Source organism: Botrytis porri (assembly GCF_014898465.1).
Source record: "Botrytis porri strain MUCL 3234 chromosome Unknown BPOR_004, whole genome shotgun sequence".
Classification (NCBI taxonomy): domain Eukaryota; kingdom Fungi; phylum Ascomycota; class Leotiomycetes; order Helotiales; family Sclerotiniaceae; genus Botrytis; species Botrytis porri.
Window position 1 is genome coordinate 324,129 of NW_024066078.1, and position 15,320 is coordinate 339,448.

Sequence of the window (15,320 nt, forward strand, 5' to 3'; positions counted from 1 at the left end):
TAGACAATTTTATTCAACGTATCTAATTACTTCTGGGTCAAGACCAAACGAGATCATTAAAATCTGACATGCCTGAGCCAATCATTGACCATCACTATCACATCAAGATGCACATTCTTCAAACTGCCTCATAACCTGATATTTTCATTTCGTCGTAAATACACAAACGATTCGCAATCATATGCTCCAGGTATCCATACTCCAAACCTTCGCAAAAGACGTCAGATGAACGACGGTACAAGAAAGTATATAGCCTCTTTCATTCACCTATATTCATTGATCATAACTCGTCAATCATCAATCATTTCTCATGGAGTTTCAAAAAACACATTGAGATCTGTTCGCCCAATAATTCAAATTCCATGTGTGGGGCTCCCATCTCGTTGGCCGAGACTAAAGACTTCAATGCACTTTCTTGAGCAGTCTTTAATGGAGTTAAATATTCGCTCTCGACTCGCGTCATCATTCCAGGAGGTATAATACTCGTATATTGCTCTCCTACGACGAAGAATAGAAAATTGAGTGCGGCCATGTGGACTGGGAATGACTCTATCAATTCATCACTCAATTCATCATCAAATTTGTCGACAAGCGTCGAAAGATTCGGGAAGATCTGGGATTGTGTCTCCAAAAGTGCAGAGGGGGTAGAGAAAAGTGTTTGTGTCTTCCTCTCATGAGCTGTAATTAACTCTTCCTTGAGCCATGTAATTGCAGATGCCTTGAGTGCTATCGCGCCAATTTCATCCGAAGATCCCTTCAGTGTCTTTGAGATGAAAGTTAACCTTATGGCATCCACAGGATGTGCATGTAGGATGGCAGAGGTTAATTTGTGAGTACAATAACGGAGGCCAGGAGAAGGGTTTGTGGCAGACCATAATGATAAAGCCCTTAGATGTGCCATATAGTCATTGTCTTTGAACTCCCCAGATACAAATTTATTGGAATGTTCTAACCATAACCCAATTGCAACCACTGCGTCAACAATGGCAATAGATGAGCCAGTCGCAGATTCGAAAAATCGAGCCACCAATTTGGCATGATCAGGGAATATAGACATGACTGGTTCTGGTGTCTTCGATTTGAACATGACGGATGAGAATATGAGAGAAGTAAGAAGGAATAGGCAGCCAACAGGGGAAAGTGGGATATCCTCAGGCGAGTCCGGTAGATCATCTTCGGGATTTGGAGCATGTGCAATAGGTTCTTCTGAATGGATAGTATCGAATAAAAGATCGTAATTGGCCAATTCGAGATCGCGAGCAAGGGACTAGTTGAATTAGAATTGACATGTTAGACACACAGTATCCGCACTTACCACAAGCTGACCAGCAACTGTTTCTCGAGTTTGATACTCGGGCGTGGTTTGAAATGCCTCTGCCAAACTCGTTCTACCCGCTACAACTCTTTTTGGATCAAAGGATTCCTGCAATCTTCCGGCCCATTCTAAAGGATATACATCGATGTACATTTCCAGCATATGCGTCACAAGTCCTTGCAAAAGCTTCTTTTGTATGGCAGATTCGTACGTATCCTCTTCTTGTGCTTCGGGGTCGGGTGCCGGAGGCAGATTTGATTCTATCTCTGGGCGCATAACGCTGGCGATGCTGAGACTAGATTTTCGTCCCGGTAATGTAGGTCGCTTCTTGCCAGAAACTATGTGCGCAAACTTGCCAATCGCCATGACAGCTCGGTGGGAAGGATGGAACGCTTGCACAATGGCATGAATGGTAGTTGCTAAAAAGCGTGAAGGATGTTTGGTTTTGATTCGAGGGTGAATGATAGAAAGAAGGCTAAGTATGAAACAGAACCGATCGAGGTCGTTTGACATCGCTGATTTATCCTGATTTTCTACCCCAGCTTCTCCTCCATGCCAGTCATCTTCAATTCCATCTAGGTCTAGCCTTTTCAATTCCGCCAGGACCGATATTATAACTTCGCGAGGATTGGCAAGTCGTGCAATCGTGATTAAGCAAGATTCTGAGCCTGGAACATCGATTAATGTAGGCACAAGATCCCAGCCTACGAGATCTGCGAGCCCCTTATTTTGCAAAAGGTCTTCAAGAAGTGTCAAGAGTTCCGCACGCAGCTCTGGTGAGGGTTGGTCTTCGATGAGTATTTTATCTATGAATTGCACATACATAGGCGGGTCACCATTGGGAGGAGCCAGCCTCACAATATCGACTATAGGATTCTTGGCTACCTCCATTTTGATGATGCTTTAATGCGAGGTAATTGTGTGGAGAAGATGGGAGACGAAGATGAAGATGGATTCGGCCTGAAGGAGGGGATGAAACCTGTATCTCGGCACTATCTTTGGGTGGACGGCAGAATATTAGGCATTATGGCGGTCAGTACATCACGTGGTAACAGTTCAAATAGCCGTGCTTCTAAAATGCGCAAAGTCCTCGTTTGCTTCTGCTTTACAATTCATACATGTCCCAGAAATAGAAAATGGAATAGCAGCATAAGCTCACGAAAACATGCCTTGAAGGCAATTTCAATGGTTCACACGAGCCGATTCTATCCACGATTTGCAGAGACTGAAACATGTTGTTGTTACCCCTGAAAAAACCATTCATTTTGATCCAATCAATACCTGTCTGTCATGTATGCGTTTACAGCCGCCCGCTGATGCAACCTTCCGCTTCTGCATACCTAGTAGCAAGTGCTGCATATGGGATTATCTGCTGCACTGATTCCTGATCATTCTTATGTAGTAAACTGCCCACATCCAGAATTGTTTTGTTTCTTCCTTCATTATGACTATTACACATGGCTGCCTTTGGCTGGTCTGCAGGAGATCTTGCTGCTGCAATTGGAGTGCTTTGGACAGTATGTGAATCACTAAGAAGTGCTGGTGGTGCCTCGGAAAGCTATCAAAGTAGCCTTGATTTTCTTCAGGGCTTGCATGGTACATTGAAACGCCTGCGTGATTTCAATGTCGTTACTCTTACTCCCGATGATCTCACGTTCATCAAGTCTCAACTCAATCTCGTCCAAAAGCCGGTCGACAAGTTCACACAGAAGATAGTCTCACGATATGGATCTGACCTTGGGAAACAACCAACTGGGGGAGCGGTTTGGAGATTGATCATTGGGAGCGGAAAGAAGATAGCATGGGCGCTCCTCAAGGAGGCGGACAGGTTGAAGGACGAGATTTCGTTACCTCTACTATCAATTCAGTTGTGTGAGCTACATCAAATTCGGTAAGTAGCCGACCAATGAGGCATTAATTTAAATCTTGGCATCTCAAGTGCTCTTCAAAAACGAAAGATCTTAATCTTCCTTAGTTTAATTGCTTGCGAACTCCGAGATCAGCTACCCACTGAAATCGCAAATCTCATCCAATCAAACATCAGCAACACTCTTCCCAACCTTCTCGAACAACAAATCGGCCCCCTTCGATCTTTTACTGCAGCACAAGGTAAAGTACAAGATGATCGCGACATGGCAATTAATATAAAGCTTGCGAATATCCCTCGTAATCTGACGAGACTACAAAAGGAACTTGACGACAGAGTTCACAAAATTGGCGATGCGTTACATCCCCTGGAAGAAGGACTCTGTGGTATCTTAGAATCATCCAAAGTTACAAAAGATTTCCTGGGCCAAAAAATAGACCAATTACCCACACGGATCTTCAAAATTATCAATGCGCTAACGCGCGCAAGGGAGGCACAGTATTCTGCGACCTTGCAATCTGTGCAAAGGGTAGAGAAGAGCTTACAAGATAACACATCCCAAATCAAGGCTTTAAAGTCATCTCTAATTGGTCATGCTTCATCACCAAACGAGGCAAGGGAAGAGCGGATGATGGCAACACAAGGCTCCAATCCACGACAGACTTTATTAGAAGTTCAAATGCATTTTAAACAAGTGTCAGTGGATTCAATCACTCCGCATTAGTCTTTGGTCTGACAACAGATGCAGTACCTTGTTATTAGCACGACTTGTACGTGAGCTCTTGGAGCAGTTTTGGTAGGTGTATTTATTGCCGCTCAAGCAAGGTTGACGCTAATCAACCCATGATCCACCACAGGCCATTTATTGCACCCATTCTTCTTCATCTTCAAATTCTGAAGGTCCACATTATCCATGCCCCTAGCTTTCTCTTAAGTGAAAACATAATGTTTATCGATACATTCAATCGATCAAGAAGTTTGCCGTATGGTGTTTATAGAAACTGGGAAGTGAGTTGGTGTGATCCCAATGACTACCGGCCTAGCGCTAATGATGGTAGACTTTCACTCGCTTCCTACATATAAATTTCGAAGGGATACCTGGCAGTCGCCAGATTATGGAGGACAACTTTTGGTTGACCGACCATAAAGGAAGGACGATTGATCAAACTACTTGGGACAGCTTAGTCAAGCCCAAAGCCCAGATATCAATGGCTGTGATACTAGATAGCATGGCGATTGGAGATCATTGTCCGAGGTGTAGCAATGCAATTCAAATTCCAGGAAACACAGAAGAACTATCTGTGAGATGGTAAGAAGTTTTGTTGGATCAACTCTCTGTGATTAGCTGATCAAAGCGAATAGTGCAGGCCACGACTGTGGACTAGAGATAAATGTCGTCACAGCCCTTGAAACTATGGAAACACAAACCAGCAAGAGATTAGCACAACGTCCGAAGTATCCAGTGTCATATGAGATAAAGCGCTCTGTTACCTACTTTGAAATCAAGAACGCAAGAGATGAAGCCCGTGAGACCTATAAGGAATTAGACATGGATCCGGAAGAAACACTCATCGAGGAGCCAAACATCGACAAGCATAAGAATATCCACGCCGAATATGCTCATCTCGCGCTTGCGGAGCAGCGAAAAGCACCTGACAAAGTAGTATGGGATATTATAAAACAAGAAGATAATCGGAAAACGGAAGCTTTTGAGCTTCAAAAGTATTTTCGCCGTGTACTTTTTGTTAGTCAGCCTATTCCGAAATGTCAGGTCTGTTCGTTCTCAAGATTCACGTACTATGATGATATAAGTCGCCACATGGTCATCGAACACACACATATCTACGTTTGTATATTTCATTTCGCAGGATGTACTGCTAAATTCGCAAATAAAGTACAGTGGAAATGCCACGTCGCATGTAAGCATTTGAACTGGCTTTGCGGAGAGAGCGCATGTCTCAGCAAACAGGATTCTCCAATCAATCATTATTGGAAACAAAACTACCGTATAATGAGAAAGTCTCAGATGGAACCATTCTATCGAGCTCTACGTGATAGAGCTAAAAAGGCATTGGAGGTTTTGGGACGTCATGAAAAGGTTCCGTTGGTGAAATTGGGATGTCCGATGCAAGACTGTGATTTCGAGTTCGAGGGAGAGAATTGCTGGGATGAGAGAATGGAACATATTGCGAAGCATGTCAAAGATAATGCTATATATGTAGAAGAATATCCGTGCGGTGACTTGAATGTTGTTCATTCGGATGATCAGATGTTTGTGGAATGGGCCTTGAATGAAAATATATTGGGTCGAACGGCAAGAGGCAAATTTTGGTTGCAGGATACGGATTGATCAGTTGAAATATCTTGGAACATGTAGATCGAACTTTTTTTTATCGAATAGGGAAATCGAAGTAGACTCCTGTAGACTGATTAAATGCGAGTTTTCCTCATGTCACGGAGGGATGATCAACGTGAAATCGGACTTTCTATCTATCAAGATGGTACTCCCTGTTTATATCTTACAGAATTTTCTACTAGTTACTTTTTACAATCTTCTATAGCATCACTAAAAACCATTTCGAGTCCCTCCGCAATTAGTATGTGCCTTGGAAACCTTGAAAGCGTATATTCCTATCATGATTTAAAAATCCCCCTAATCCTCACCACAAATATTGAACGATGCCATACTCCCCAAAAGATAAGGATCTCCTACCCCCATAACATGACACGTAGGATTCTCAATCATCTTGTCAAATTCATATCAAACCCATTCGGTTTAAAGCCGGCAAGACGGGCGGTCTAAAAAATAAGCTAAGTCTCTAGATCTCCAGCAGCGACTTCCACTGGAGTCTACACATGCAGCTTTTCGGGGTAGTCTTTTCCCCAAAATATCGTACGGGGGACAATACTGATGTGCTCGTCGTGTCCTTATTCACTAAAATGTAAGAGGTAATCGTACCCCACTAATACACCCAAGCGAAGAGTTGCGCGACCTCCTTACTAGCTAATTGACTATCCTACCATTCCACTTCACCGAACGAAGAGATATCATTTTTCTTGAAACCAAAAACAAAGGCTCGAATATTATTTACATGTCATGATTTTTCAACAAGTTATTCATCTCAGCAACGATTACACAAAAAGGAGGCAGTCCGCGATTTCATGACAATGGTGTTCCAGCTTTGAATCCTTCCCTTCATCACTCTCCAAACTTTCGCTATTAACGATATCGATCCATGACCAGGCATAAGCCTCGGTTAGTATATCCGCCTTCTCTTCCTCCCCTCAACCACTCAAACATCCTCATTCTCCATACAATTCTCCATCACCAACATCCTTAGCAATCACAACTAGACAGCCTACGCCGCTAAAACAAAATGCATCACCGAGCCCATTATTAAGTATCATCGTCTCCTCGTCCTGTCTGGTACACCCCTCGACTTGAGTCCATAAGTGATATCGAATATCTCGCCAACAACACGTCATCTCAAATCTCAACTTAACTATGGAAAAGAAAGCAATCTCAGTATACCCACAGCCCATCATGATACTCACCACCTATCATCAAGAATTAGAAATTTAATGAACAAGAAGGAAAATCCTTTGTAATTCTCCATCACAACTCCAACCCGATACGCTTTCTCAAATCCCCATGAGAAAACTGCATATAATACCTGGATTTGAGATTCAGGACTCATGTATCTTTTATCTACGGTCAAATCTTTTTTTCCTTCTTCTTCTTTTCCCTCTCAAATCACATTGCTATCCCAAACCGATCAAATATCAAGAGTGTAGCTGCGTAAATCCCTCCCCCCCCTTTCTTTTTCATCATAAACTCATGATCCCTACGCTATTACGCCTCCCCCCTTTCTCTTTCTCTTTCTCTTTCTCCCTCCCACCACTAACACCAACCTCACAATCTTCACAATCCCCTAACCTACTATCAAAAAACAAAGCCTCTCTTATATCTCTTCCACCACAACACCATACCATACCATACCATACCATACCGCATCATCAGACCTCTAAATTCAATCATCTAATTATCTAATCATCTAAACATAACCAAGTCTGCACCAAAGTACATCAAGTGAATTCTCTTTCCTATATATACACTAGCTAGTAGGACCTAGATAGTCATCAAAGATATGGATGCCCAATCATCAAAAGATATATTCCAAGGTTTCTCTTGATCCAATGTCCATACTCTTCATATCAATACGCTAGTTATTATTTTGGAAGGAGTCGTATATATGTGATGATGTGGAAAGGGGTACAACTGGTTATGGATCAGATAGATAGGTAGGTGAGTAGAGAATTTAACAGCGACCATAATTCGCAATGATATTAAAATAGAAATGGGGATTAGAATTGAGATTTAAGATTGGGATCAGATAATGAGGTTTGGGTCTATTGATAAATAAAAATTTGGGTGGATTGAAAAAGCTATACTTTTGGAAAATGACATTAAAGCAAGAGGAAAAGGTAAAAGAAGGAAAAATGAGAATGTTAAAGAGGTCTGGATCTAAAAAGTTGGTTCCGTGAAGCTTTTCTTGGATGAATAGTAGAGAATCTTTTTTCCGGTCAATGAGATGCTCTGTTTATCATACGCGAATTTCGAAATTTTCTTGTCACGGAGTTTTCATTTTAGTTTTTGTCAAGAGATAAGTTATATTGTTATTCTTCTGTTAATAAATGAAATTCGTTTCAAAGAAAGATTCCCAGGTTGATCTTTATTCCATTTCCCATGTAATATTTGCTCCCCACCGAATACCGATTACCATATTCATTTCAACCTCAATCTTCAGACAAATCAATGACCTCTCGACTTTCCATCCTAAGCTTCTTTACCAATCTACCAGTGCCACTCCCGCTCTGTCGCTCGGATTTCACCAAAGTGCTCATATGACGTGGGTGACTAGCCCCGTACATCTCAAGATCTTCATTCACATCGTGTGAATTACTTGTAGCACCCCTCATAACACTTTCCTCTCTCATGCGCAAATCCATACTCGGAATTCTACCTCTCTTAATCCCCGCAACGCGTCCAATTCTGGTGATCGAACTCTGCCTACTGAATGTTGCCGTACTTTGACTCGATGATTGCTCCTGAATACTTGCTTCGTATCTCTCGATAACGAATTCATTTCTTTGCAAAATTGCCGCAGCTCTTTGGCTCTCTGCTTCTATTGCACGAGCTTCCAATACCCGCTTATCTTCTCGCAATCGCTCATTAGTCTTTTGAGATTCTCCAATTTTGAGTTTCATTCGACGGACGCGATTTTGTAGTTCATGGATGGTCTCCTGTGCTTCAGAATCCGAATGGCTGGAGTTAATTTGGATTTGAACATCGTCGAGTCTTTGCTGCAGAGTTTTTTTCTCGGATTGAATTGTGGCGAGTTGTATCTTGAGACCTGCAGTCTCAAAGTTGGCGGTATCCAGATGGGATGTAAGTTCTTGAATCCTGGCTTCGAGTTCATGTATTTGTGAAATCTTTGAAGCATTATCGGCCTTAATTTTATCGAATTCAACTGAGGCGAGTTCTTTTTGCGATTGCAAACTAATGACTTTCTGATTGAGCTCGTCGCGTCGCAGTCCACAACTACTAAGAGTTTGTTTTGTGCGCGTGAGCTCAGTATTCGCCTTTTGAACTTTACCTAGAGCTTCACTTAGCTCTTTTTTATCGTTAGCTGGAGCTAATTGTGACCCTTTTTCATCAAGGTTCGGCTTCATTCGTACATAGCTCCGTCGAGGTGTGTTGACGACTGTTACTGACTGGTTTTGAGCCGGCTTCTGAGCTGCAGGAGGAAAGCCAAAGAATGCGATTGGTGTATGTGCTCTAGAGACCATAGGGAAATAAGATTCTGTCAGGGAGAGATCGTTGAATGTGATTTCGTTGTGCACAGATGTGCAGGTCACAATTTGTGTGAACATCCACAAGCCTCAGTTCTCATTTCCTCATCTGAGGTTTTGAATGAAATCCCGTACCCTGGTTTGGTTGTATCAGCAATATGAAAATTGAAGTCAGAATGGATCATGACATACCTCGTGCTAACAATTCCGACCGCTTATGACTGCACGTACTTTCTCGATGCAGTGTCACACAGCATTGAAGCTTCATACGATGAAGTCTGAATAATTTTTCAGCTTCGTTATCTTCCCAGGATACACAGATTTCTCCTTTCTGGGGACCTGGAAGAGCTTGGATCCCTTGCATCATGTCCTTGAGGCACTCGCTGACTTGTGATTTCAAGGAGTCTACGCTCCGATCACCGATTGAACCTTTACCAGCTCTGATCCTGTCTAGCTCTTGCAGTACTTGATTGCAAATTTCGATGATAATGTGGTCGCAAGAAAATATTTCAATCGGGCTGATGACATCTCCAGTATTTCGCATGTGCGATAGGCTACAGTCTGTGCTATTCTCCCCATGGCTTTTCTCAAAATCCATCCATTTTTCATGCAGAAGAAGCTTAGAATTATCGACATCCAGATATGAATCGAGTCCAGATATTCCAGCTTTCTTGAACACCAACAAGAAAGGTTGGGTTTGCGGATCCAACGCTAAAGCAGCCCTCAAAGTTCTCATTAAACTTGCGCAATACGGTGTGTCTAGAGTGGGCGCGGTCTGGGAATTGCACATTATATTCTTTCTGTATTCCAATGGTGTCTGAGGCAGCTCATATTTTGTCAACGTCTTCCATAATCTGTCTGGCAAAAGAACGGGTTCTTTCTTCAATAATGACTTGATTATTGCAGAATCCTACGAGTATTTTGTCAGTATATCAATCGATATTCAATGCAATGCACCTTCTTACCTTTGCGGCATTCTGTGAGCCGTAGTAGAAGTTATCTTTCTTCTTTTGGAGTCTGGACCAGATAGCTTTGGCTATGGACCGAGTCATTTTATTATCTACGTCGATAGTATCGTCCCAAGCCTTTTCCTTCTCCAATAGCATATTAATATACATGTCAAGCATTCTAGAGCCGTTTTTTTGGACTGCTTCTTTCCATACTTCTGCCAAAAGAGTTGCCATCTGGTCGGGATCTTCTATTCCTTTTCTGTCTCGCCCGATGTGACCCTGTGAGAAATCATAACCGTACTTGATTGCATGTGTTCTGGATGTTTTCTCTAAGAAGAGTCCCTTTAAGTATACTTTACCGCCGAAATTTGGGTCCAAGATCAAATTACCAGATGGTGTAAATACGATTTCCTTGGGGCGATCGAAATGAATGCAGACTTTAAGCCACTCCATCACTTCGGCTTCCGTGATCGGCTTCCCTTGCTTCCCGCGAACACACCCCATCTTCACAGAGACATCTTTCCACGGACTTGCATCTCTGAAAAGCGATGATTCTGTGTTCTGTGGATTCAGTTCTTGCTGGGTAGGCTTCTTCTTGACTTCGCTCAGAAAGCACCAGAGTGTTTTCTTTTCCCTGATCCCCCAGCGAAAGTTCCAATAGAACTTTGACGCAGTAATTCTAACCTGATAACCTTCTCGTATCATAAGTAACGCAGCAAGCTTGAACCCTTCACCATGAGTTCCCGCCATTTCGTCGTCGTCGGCTTTGCTTGTACCGCCCATATCGAGAACCTCGCGTGCTAGTTGACTGTTATAGTTGCACAGTTCTAGCATTCCTTTCTTCTTATCAAATACCAAGAAACCAAGTATCTGAGATGTATCTGGATTGTGAACGGTGATTCTAAACCCATTGGCAAGTTTTGTATGCACATAATTCAGCTTGTCGCGAGACACCCGAGAAGTTTTGCTCATCGCACCATTCCTTTCAGCACGACAATAATCAGTTGCTCATTCACGAATGGAGTTCACTGAAGGTGGAGAAAAATTCACGACTCACCAATTCTGGCAAAACTCTCGAAATGCGTTTGACTTTGTCCAATTTCTGACATATTTTGAAGATAAACCTAGTCGTTGTTGACATGGTTTCAATGTACTGTGGTCATCATTCTCATCTGGGAGACCGGAATCTATCTCTTCAGAATCCTCGTAATCATCCATAGTTAATCTTAGTAGCTTTTCAATTTTATCACTAGAAGCTGGAAGTTGATGCGGGATTAGCGATCAAGTTGATTGCGAATATCTATCCGCAGAACTGACACAAATATGTGATATGGCCGCTTGAAAATCGATGATCGAGGATAGACAGCGCAAAAAAAAAAAGATTATTGAGAGTCGACTGATAATAATGGTCAAAGAGAAAAGTTTTGAAAAAAGTTGTATTTTGTGAAAATGGACGAGGGTGGAAGAAGTTTATAAATGGAATATTTGGTTTCTCCAAGCTTTCTATATACTAGGCAGCAGAGAGTACGAAAATACCAATTCTACCGATTACCTGAAAACTGTAGATATCTAATTCACTTATTACTGGTATTGAAAGGTGAGAAGATTTGCTGCGCAGAGGAATATTCTTAGGTGCTAGAATTGTGCCATATTTATCGAGACTGATGAAACTTCGATATCCCAACACGCAAAAGTAACGCAAACCTCAAAGACGAAAACATTTCCCTCTGAATTGATACTCACTAGAGATTTAGGGTCATTGGTGGTGAAATAGGGAAAGAATAGAGGTTTCGAGATGAAAGTTTTACCACATAAGCTAATAGACTGTGCTAGCATTCTTCCATTTCCGTCCCATCATGTAGAGAAGTGGCACACGCGAACATCATCTCAGAAGATATTTACCCGAGCGAGAAAAAGTTCCAACACCATTCTAGTCATTATACAAGAGATCTGGGTAAAAATCTAGTATTTCTCTTTGAATACCCACTAACCAAAATCTATCTATTTTACAGCACTAACCAAGTCAATGCTCCCAAGATCGAGAAACTCAAGGCCGAGTGTCCTACTACCATTCCAACCGCCGCATTCTGAGTAGTAGACGTGCTAGCACTTTCACTTGTGCTTGTAGAACCCCCGGGACCAGTTGTCGGTGCACCCGAAGAATTTCGAGTGGTAGACGATGAAACCTGGCTATGAAGCAAGCCTTGTACATAATTGAGGGCATCAATTTGCTCTCCCACACCAGTGGAACTATTCTTGGCATCACCACTCCAATCCAAACCACATCCATTATCTCCACAAGTCTTTACAGCAGCCTGGGCGGAGCTAGTAAGTTGCTTGGTGATGAGATCGCTAGTGTATGGAGCGACGGCGATGGTATCCACGAGCCATTTTCCTAGTACACCTTTGAAGGCGCGTTGGTCTGTGGTGCAAGAATTTTTGGCTTCGCAGGCAGTCTCGGTGGCAATTCCAGATGGGAAGAATACGGAGATGGTTTTGTTTAAGAGACCGTCGAGAGCTGTTTTCCATTGAGTATCTCCATTGGTATAGTTGTACATATATGCAGCGCCTGCAATAAATGTACCTGCATTTTCTGAGAATTGCACTTTGTTGATCGTAGAACAGTTTGTCGAAACATCGGCACCATCAAAGATGTTGAAGTCCTCATCAATAAAACCAACCGCTTTAGTCCAATTCCATGCTTTACTTGCCCAGTCCGAGTAAGTGTCGTTGTTTTTGGATACAGCAAGACGAGCGGCGAGTTGGAAAAAGTTCCCATTTGTTATCGTGTTCTTGTAGGTATAGCCGGCATTGAAAGTAAAGATTTGCCAGCGAAGACCTCCATTGCAAGTTTTCTCGTCCCAGCGAAGTACTTGTTCATCAAACGTTGCCTGAGCAAGATCGATCCAAGAAACATTCTGATCTTCTACTAGTCGTGTCTCTACAGCGGACATTGCTGCAAGAGCCCAAATGGATTGATCATCACTACCCATGGAAGCCGTTTGATTTGGTGGCATGAAATCGTCATTGGGACCTCGTTGAGAGGCTAATCCTTGGGTGACGAGTTTATTGTACTGGGAATCACCAGTCAAACGCCAGTATTGAATCAAAGTGTCGAACATGGCACCGGATTCCCACCAGTAATAAGGTGCGCTCAGAATGCCAATTGGGTTTCCTGGAGTTTGAGACTGATTGTAAAGACCGGCTAAGTCTTTTGCGATTGTGCTAGCTGCTGATTTTATGGAATCTATATATCAAGATGGAATCAAATTCATATCCACGAGATTTCTTCATGCATCATGACTTACCAGTGCTGGTAACATCAAGATCAATGCCCTGAACCTGCATTACAGAAAGTGCCGCAAGGGCAACTAGTGACTTGACTGAAACCATATCTGAAAAAATGTAAAAAGATGAAATAAAACGATGGTAAGATGAAGCTATCATGAGAATGTCCCATCTACAACAGAAATGAAGAATATATAAGTGGAGAATGCCAAAGTTTCAGGGGTCATGAGTTTGACGTACAATCACATAGCCTAGAAGTACGATCTGACAGCGCTTACTCGAGTAGAGCACGATGCAATTAATTGTTACGAGATCAGAGCCTAATGAGTTTAAGCTTAGGAAAGGATCCGCAGCTATCTAGGATAGTCATTGGACTTGGACTCCAAGCGATGCCTCCTGGTAAGCGAGTGGGGCTTGGTATAGGAGTCGAGATGGGCTGTTCGGGATAGTTTTCCGAGGTTGTTATTTCGTGATTCTTAACTCTTGTATATTCCTGGACCATTTCAAATCGAGTGGTGTTATTTAAATAAAGTCTGGGGATGAAGACATGAACATGACCTTGTCGGTGGTGAAGAAATGCAGAACGTGAAATAAGATGATAAGCTTGGCACTGGCGACAGTTTGTTCTCACGTGACTTCTTGGTACCTCCAGGCAGTAACAGGGTGAGGGAATACGAGAATCCAAAGTGGTTAGAGGCGCGTTAATAAGTCATGTACGAAGGATTATTCAGAGCCTTGCAGACATGAAGATGGATTTGTTGCGTGAACTATAATAGCGTCAATGACGATTGTGCTTCTCTTGGCTTTAGGAATTCTTGTGGAAGAAATCAACGGATTCGAATATCGAATTTATATGAACTGAATGCAGCTGAAAGAGGAATCTCATTCCAGGTCCTGATTTTTGGACTTGAAAGGTTTGACACAATAGATCTTTATGATGCAGGGATTTGTGGCTGGAGAAAGCTTGAAACATCCATGGATGGATGTTGTTGATAGATACGAGCGAATCCTCCCAAGCATTTTTGGGGCTGAATACACGGAGATCACGAGGATCTTCGAATCTTAAACATAAAATTATTGTCAGCTATTCTTCTGGCATCGAGAGAGTCAGTAGATGACATCTTTTTCAGCATAATTATAATCAATATAGTCATTGTTTGGCACAACTATCTATACATCATGTGATCGGTGCAAATTGTACAGTGTTTGCAAGTGTCAGAAATGATCCCGAGAACTTACAAAAACAAATCCTGTATTCCGTCTTCCAAATGCATCGACGATTCAAACTGCACGTGAAGCCGCGTTTGCTGACCCCCACACTTCAACGCGTGTTTGTTCGTTTCACAAGCTCAATTTTGTCTCACGCATCTAGGAGAATACTGATAGAATCGGAATTTGTTGCGTGGATGAAAGTGACAGCTGGCAGATAAGTCGCAGTGTGAAGGTATGCTTCCGTCGACAGATCCTCAATCTTGACTCGTTTGCTCGGATTTTTCCTGCCAATTGCCCTCAAGAGAAGCAGATTGCCGTTTGGGGATATGATTATGCTCGATTGAGATTTGTCCGCTTCGAAATCTACTTTGGACGGAAACCTACTTTTGACTGAATTTACAGTTTTCTTGCTTTTACAGCTTGGCATGATGATAAGGGATGACTTGTTTGACTACTCACCCTATCTATTTGAGTGTCATATTTGCAGGAAGCCGTGGACAAGAGCGTGTGGTCTAAGAGATCTGACATTATCACCCAATTACGTTGAGTTTGCGACTGTCCCTCAACAAGCCTGAAGTCACGGTCAAGCAGCCTTCCGTTCTTACCAAAGAACTGAAAACTTTTGGTTCCGACGGAGTGCATGCTGTCAACATAATGTGATTTGGAATGAGTTCCTATTGATCCAAATTTGAAACATTACACGGATAACAACATCCGCCGAAGCTAAGTCAGACCGTCACACGGATGGATGCGTTTCCAGAGACGGAGTGGCTTTGGAGTACCAAAGCTATCATCAAATCGGTGATTTGAACGCGTCCAGTCCTGCGTCATTCCT

At 42.5% G+C, this 15,320-nt stretch overlaps 4 protein-coding genes across 4 annotated transcripts; 1 reads left to right on the forward strand and 3 right to left on the reverse strand.

Moving 5' to 3' along the window:
• Positions 1–301: 301 nt before the first annotated feature.
• Positions 302–2,206, reverse strand: EAF01_003090 (uncharacterized protein; the record flags this gene model as incomplete). The annotated part of the gene is made up of 2 exons (XM_038911344.1): positions 302–1,267; positions 1,316–2,206. 2 exons carry the CDS (start codon positions 2,204–2,206, stop codon positions 302–304), a joined length of 1,857 nt encoding a protein of 618 aa, XP_038772579.1.
• A 566-nt stretch (positions 2,207–2,772) lies between these two features.
• EAF01_003091 (uncharacterized protein) lies at positions 2,773–5,532 on the forward strand (the record flags this gene model as incomplete). Its single annotated transcript, XM_038911345.1, has 6 exons — positions 2,773–3,206; positions 3,291–3,878; positions 3,931–3,978; positions 4,040–4,190; positions 4,241–4,491; positions 4,545–5,532. 6 exons carry the CDS (start codon positions 2,773–2,775, stop codon positions 5,530–5,532), a joined length of 2,460 nt encoding a protein of 819 aa, XP_038772580.1.
• A 2,447-nt stretch (positions 5,533–7,979) lies between these two features.
• Positions 7,980–11,203, reverse strand: EAF01_003092 (uncharacterized protein; the record flags this gene model as incomplete). Its single annotated transcript, XM_038911346.1, has 4 exons — positions 7,980–9,046; positions 9,228–9,945; positions 10,001–10,967; positions 11,043–11,203. 4 exons carry the CDS (start codon positions 11,201–11,203, stop codon positions 7,980–7,982), a joined length of 2,913 nt encoding a protein of 970 aa, XP_038772581.1.
• A 788-nt stretch (positions 11,204–11,991) lies between these two features.
• Positions 11,992–13,378, reverse strand: EAF01_003093 (uncharacterized protein; the record flags this gene model as incomplete). Its single annotated transcript, XM_038911347.1, has 2 exons — positions 11,992–13,232; positions 13,294–13,378. The coding sequence occupies 2 exons, from the start codon at positions 13,376–13,378 to the stop codon at positions 11,992–11,994; spliced, it is 1,326 nt and encodes a 441-aa protein (XP_038772582.1).
• Between the last annotated feature and the right edge of the window lie 1,942 nt (positions 13,379–15,320).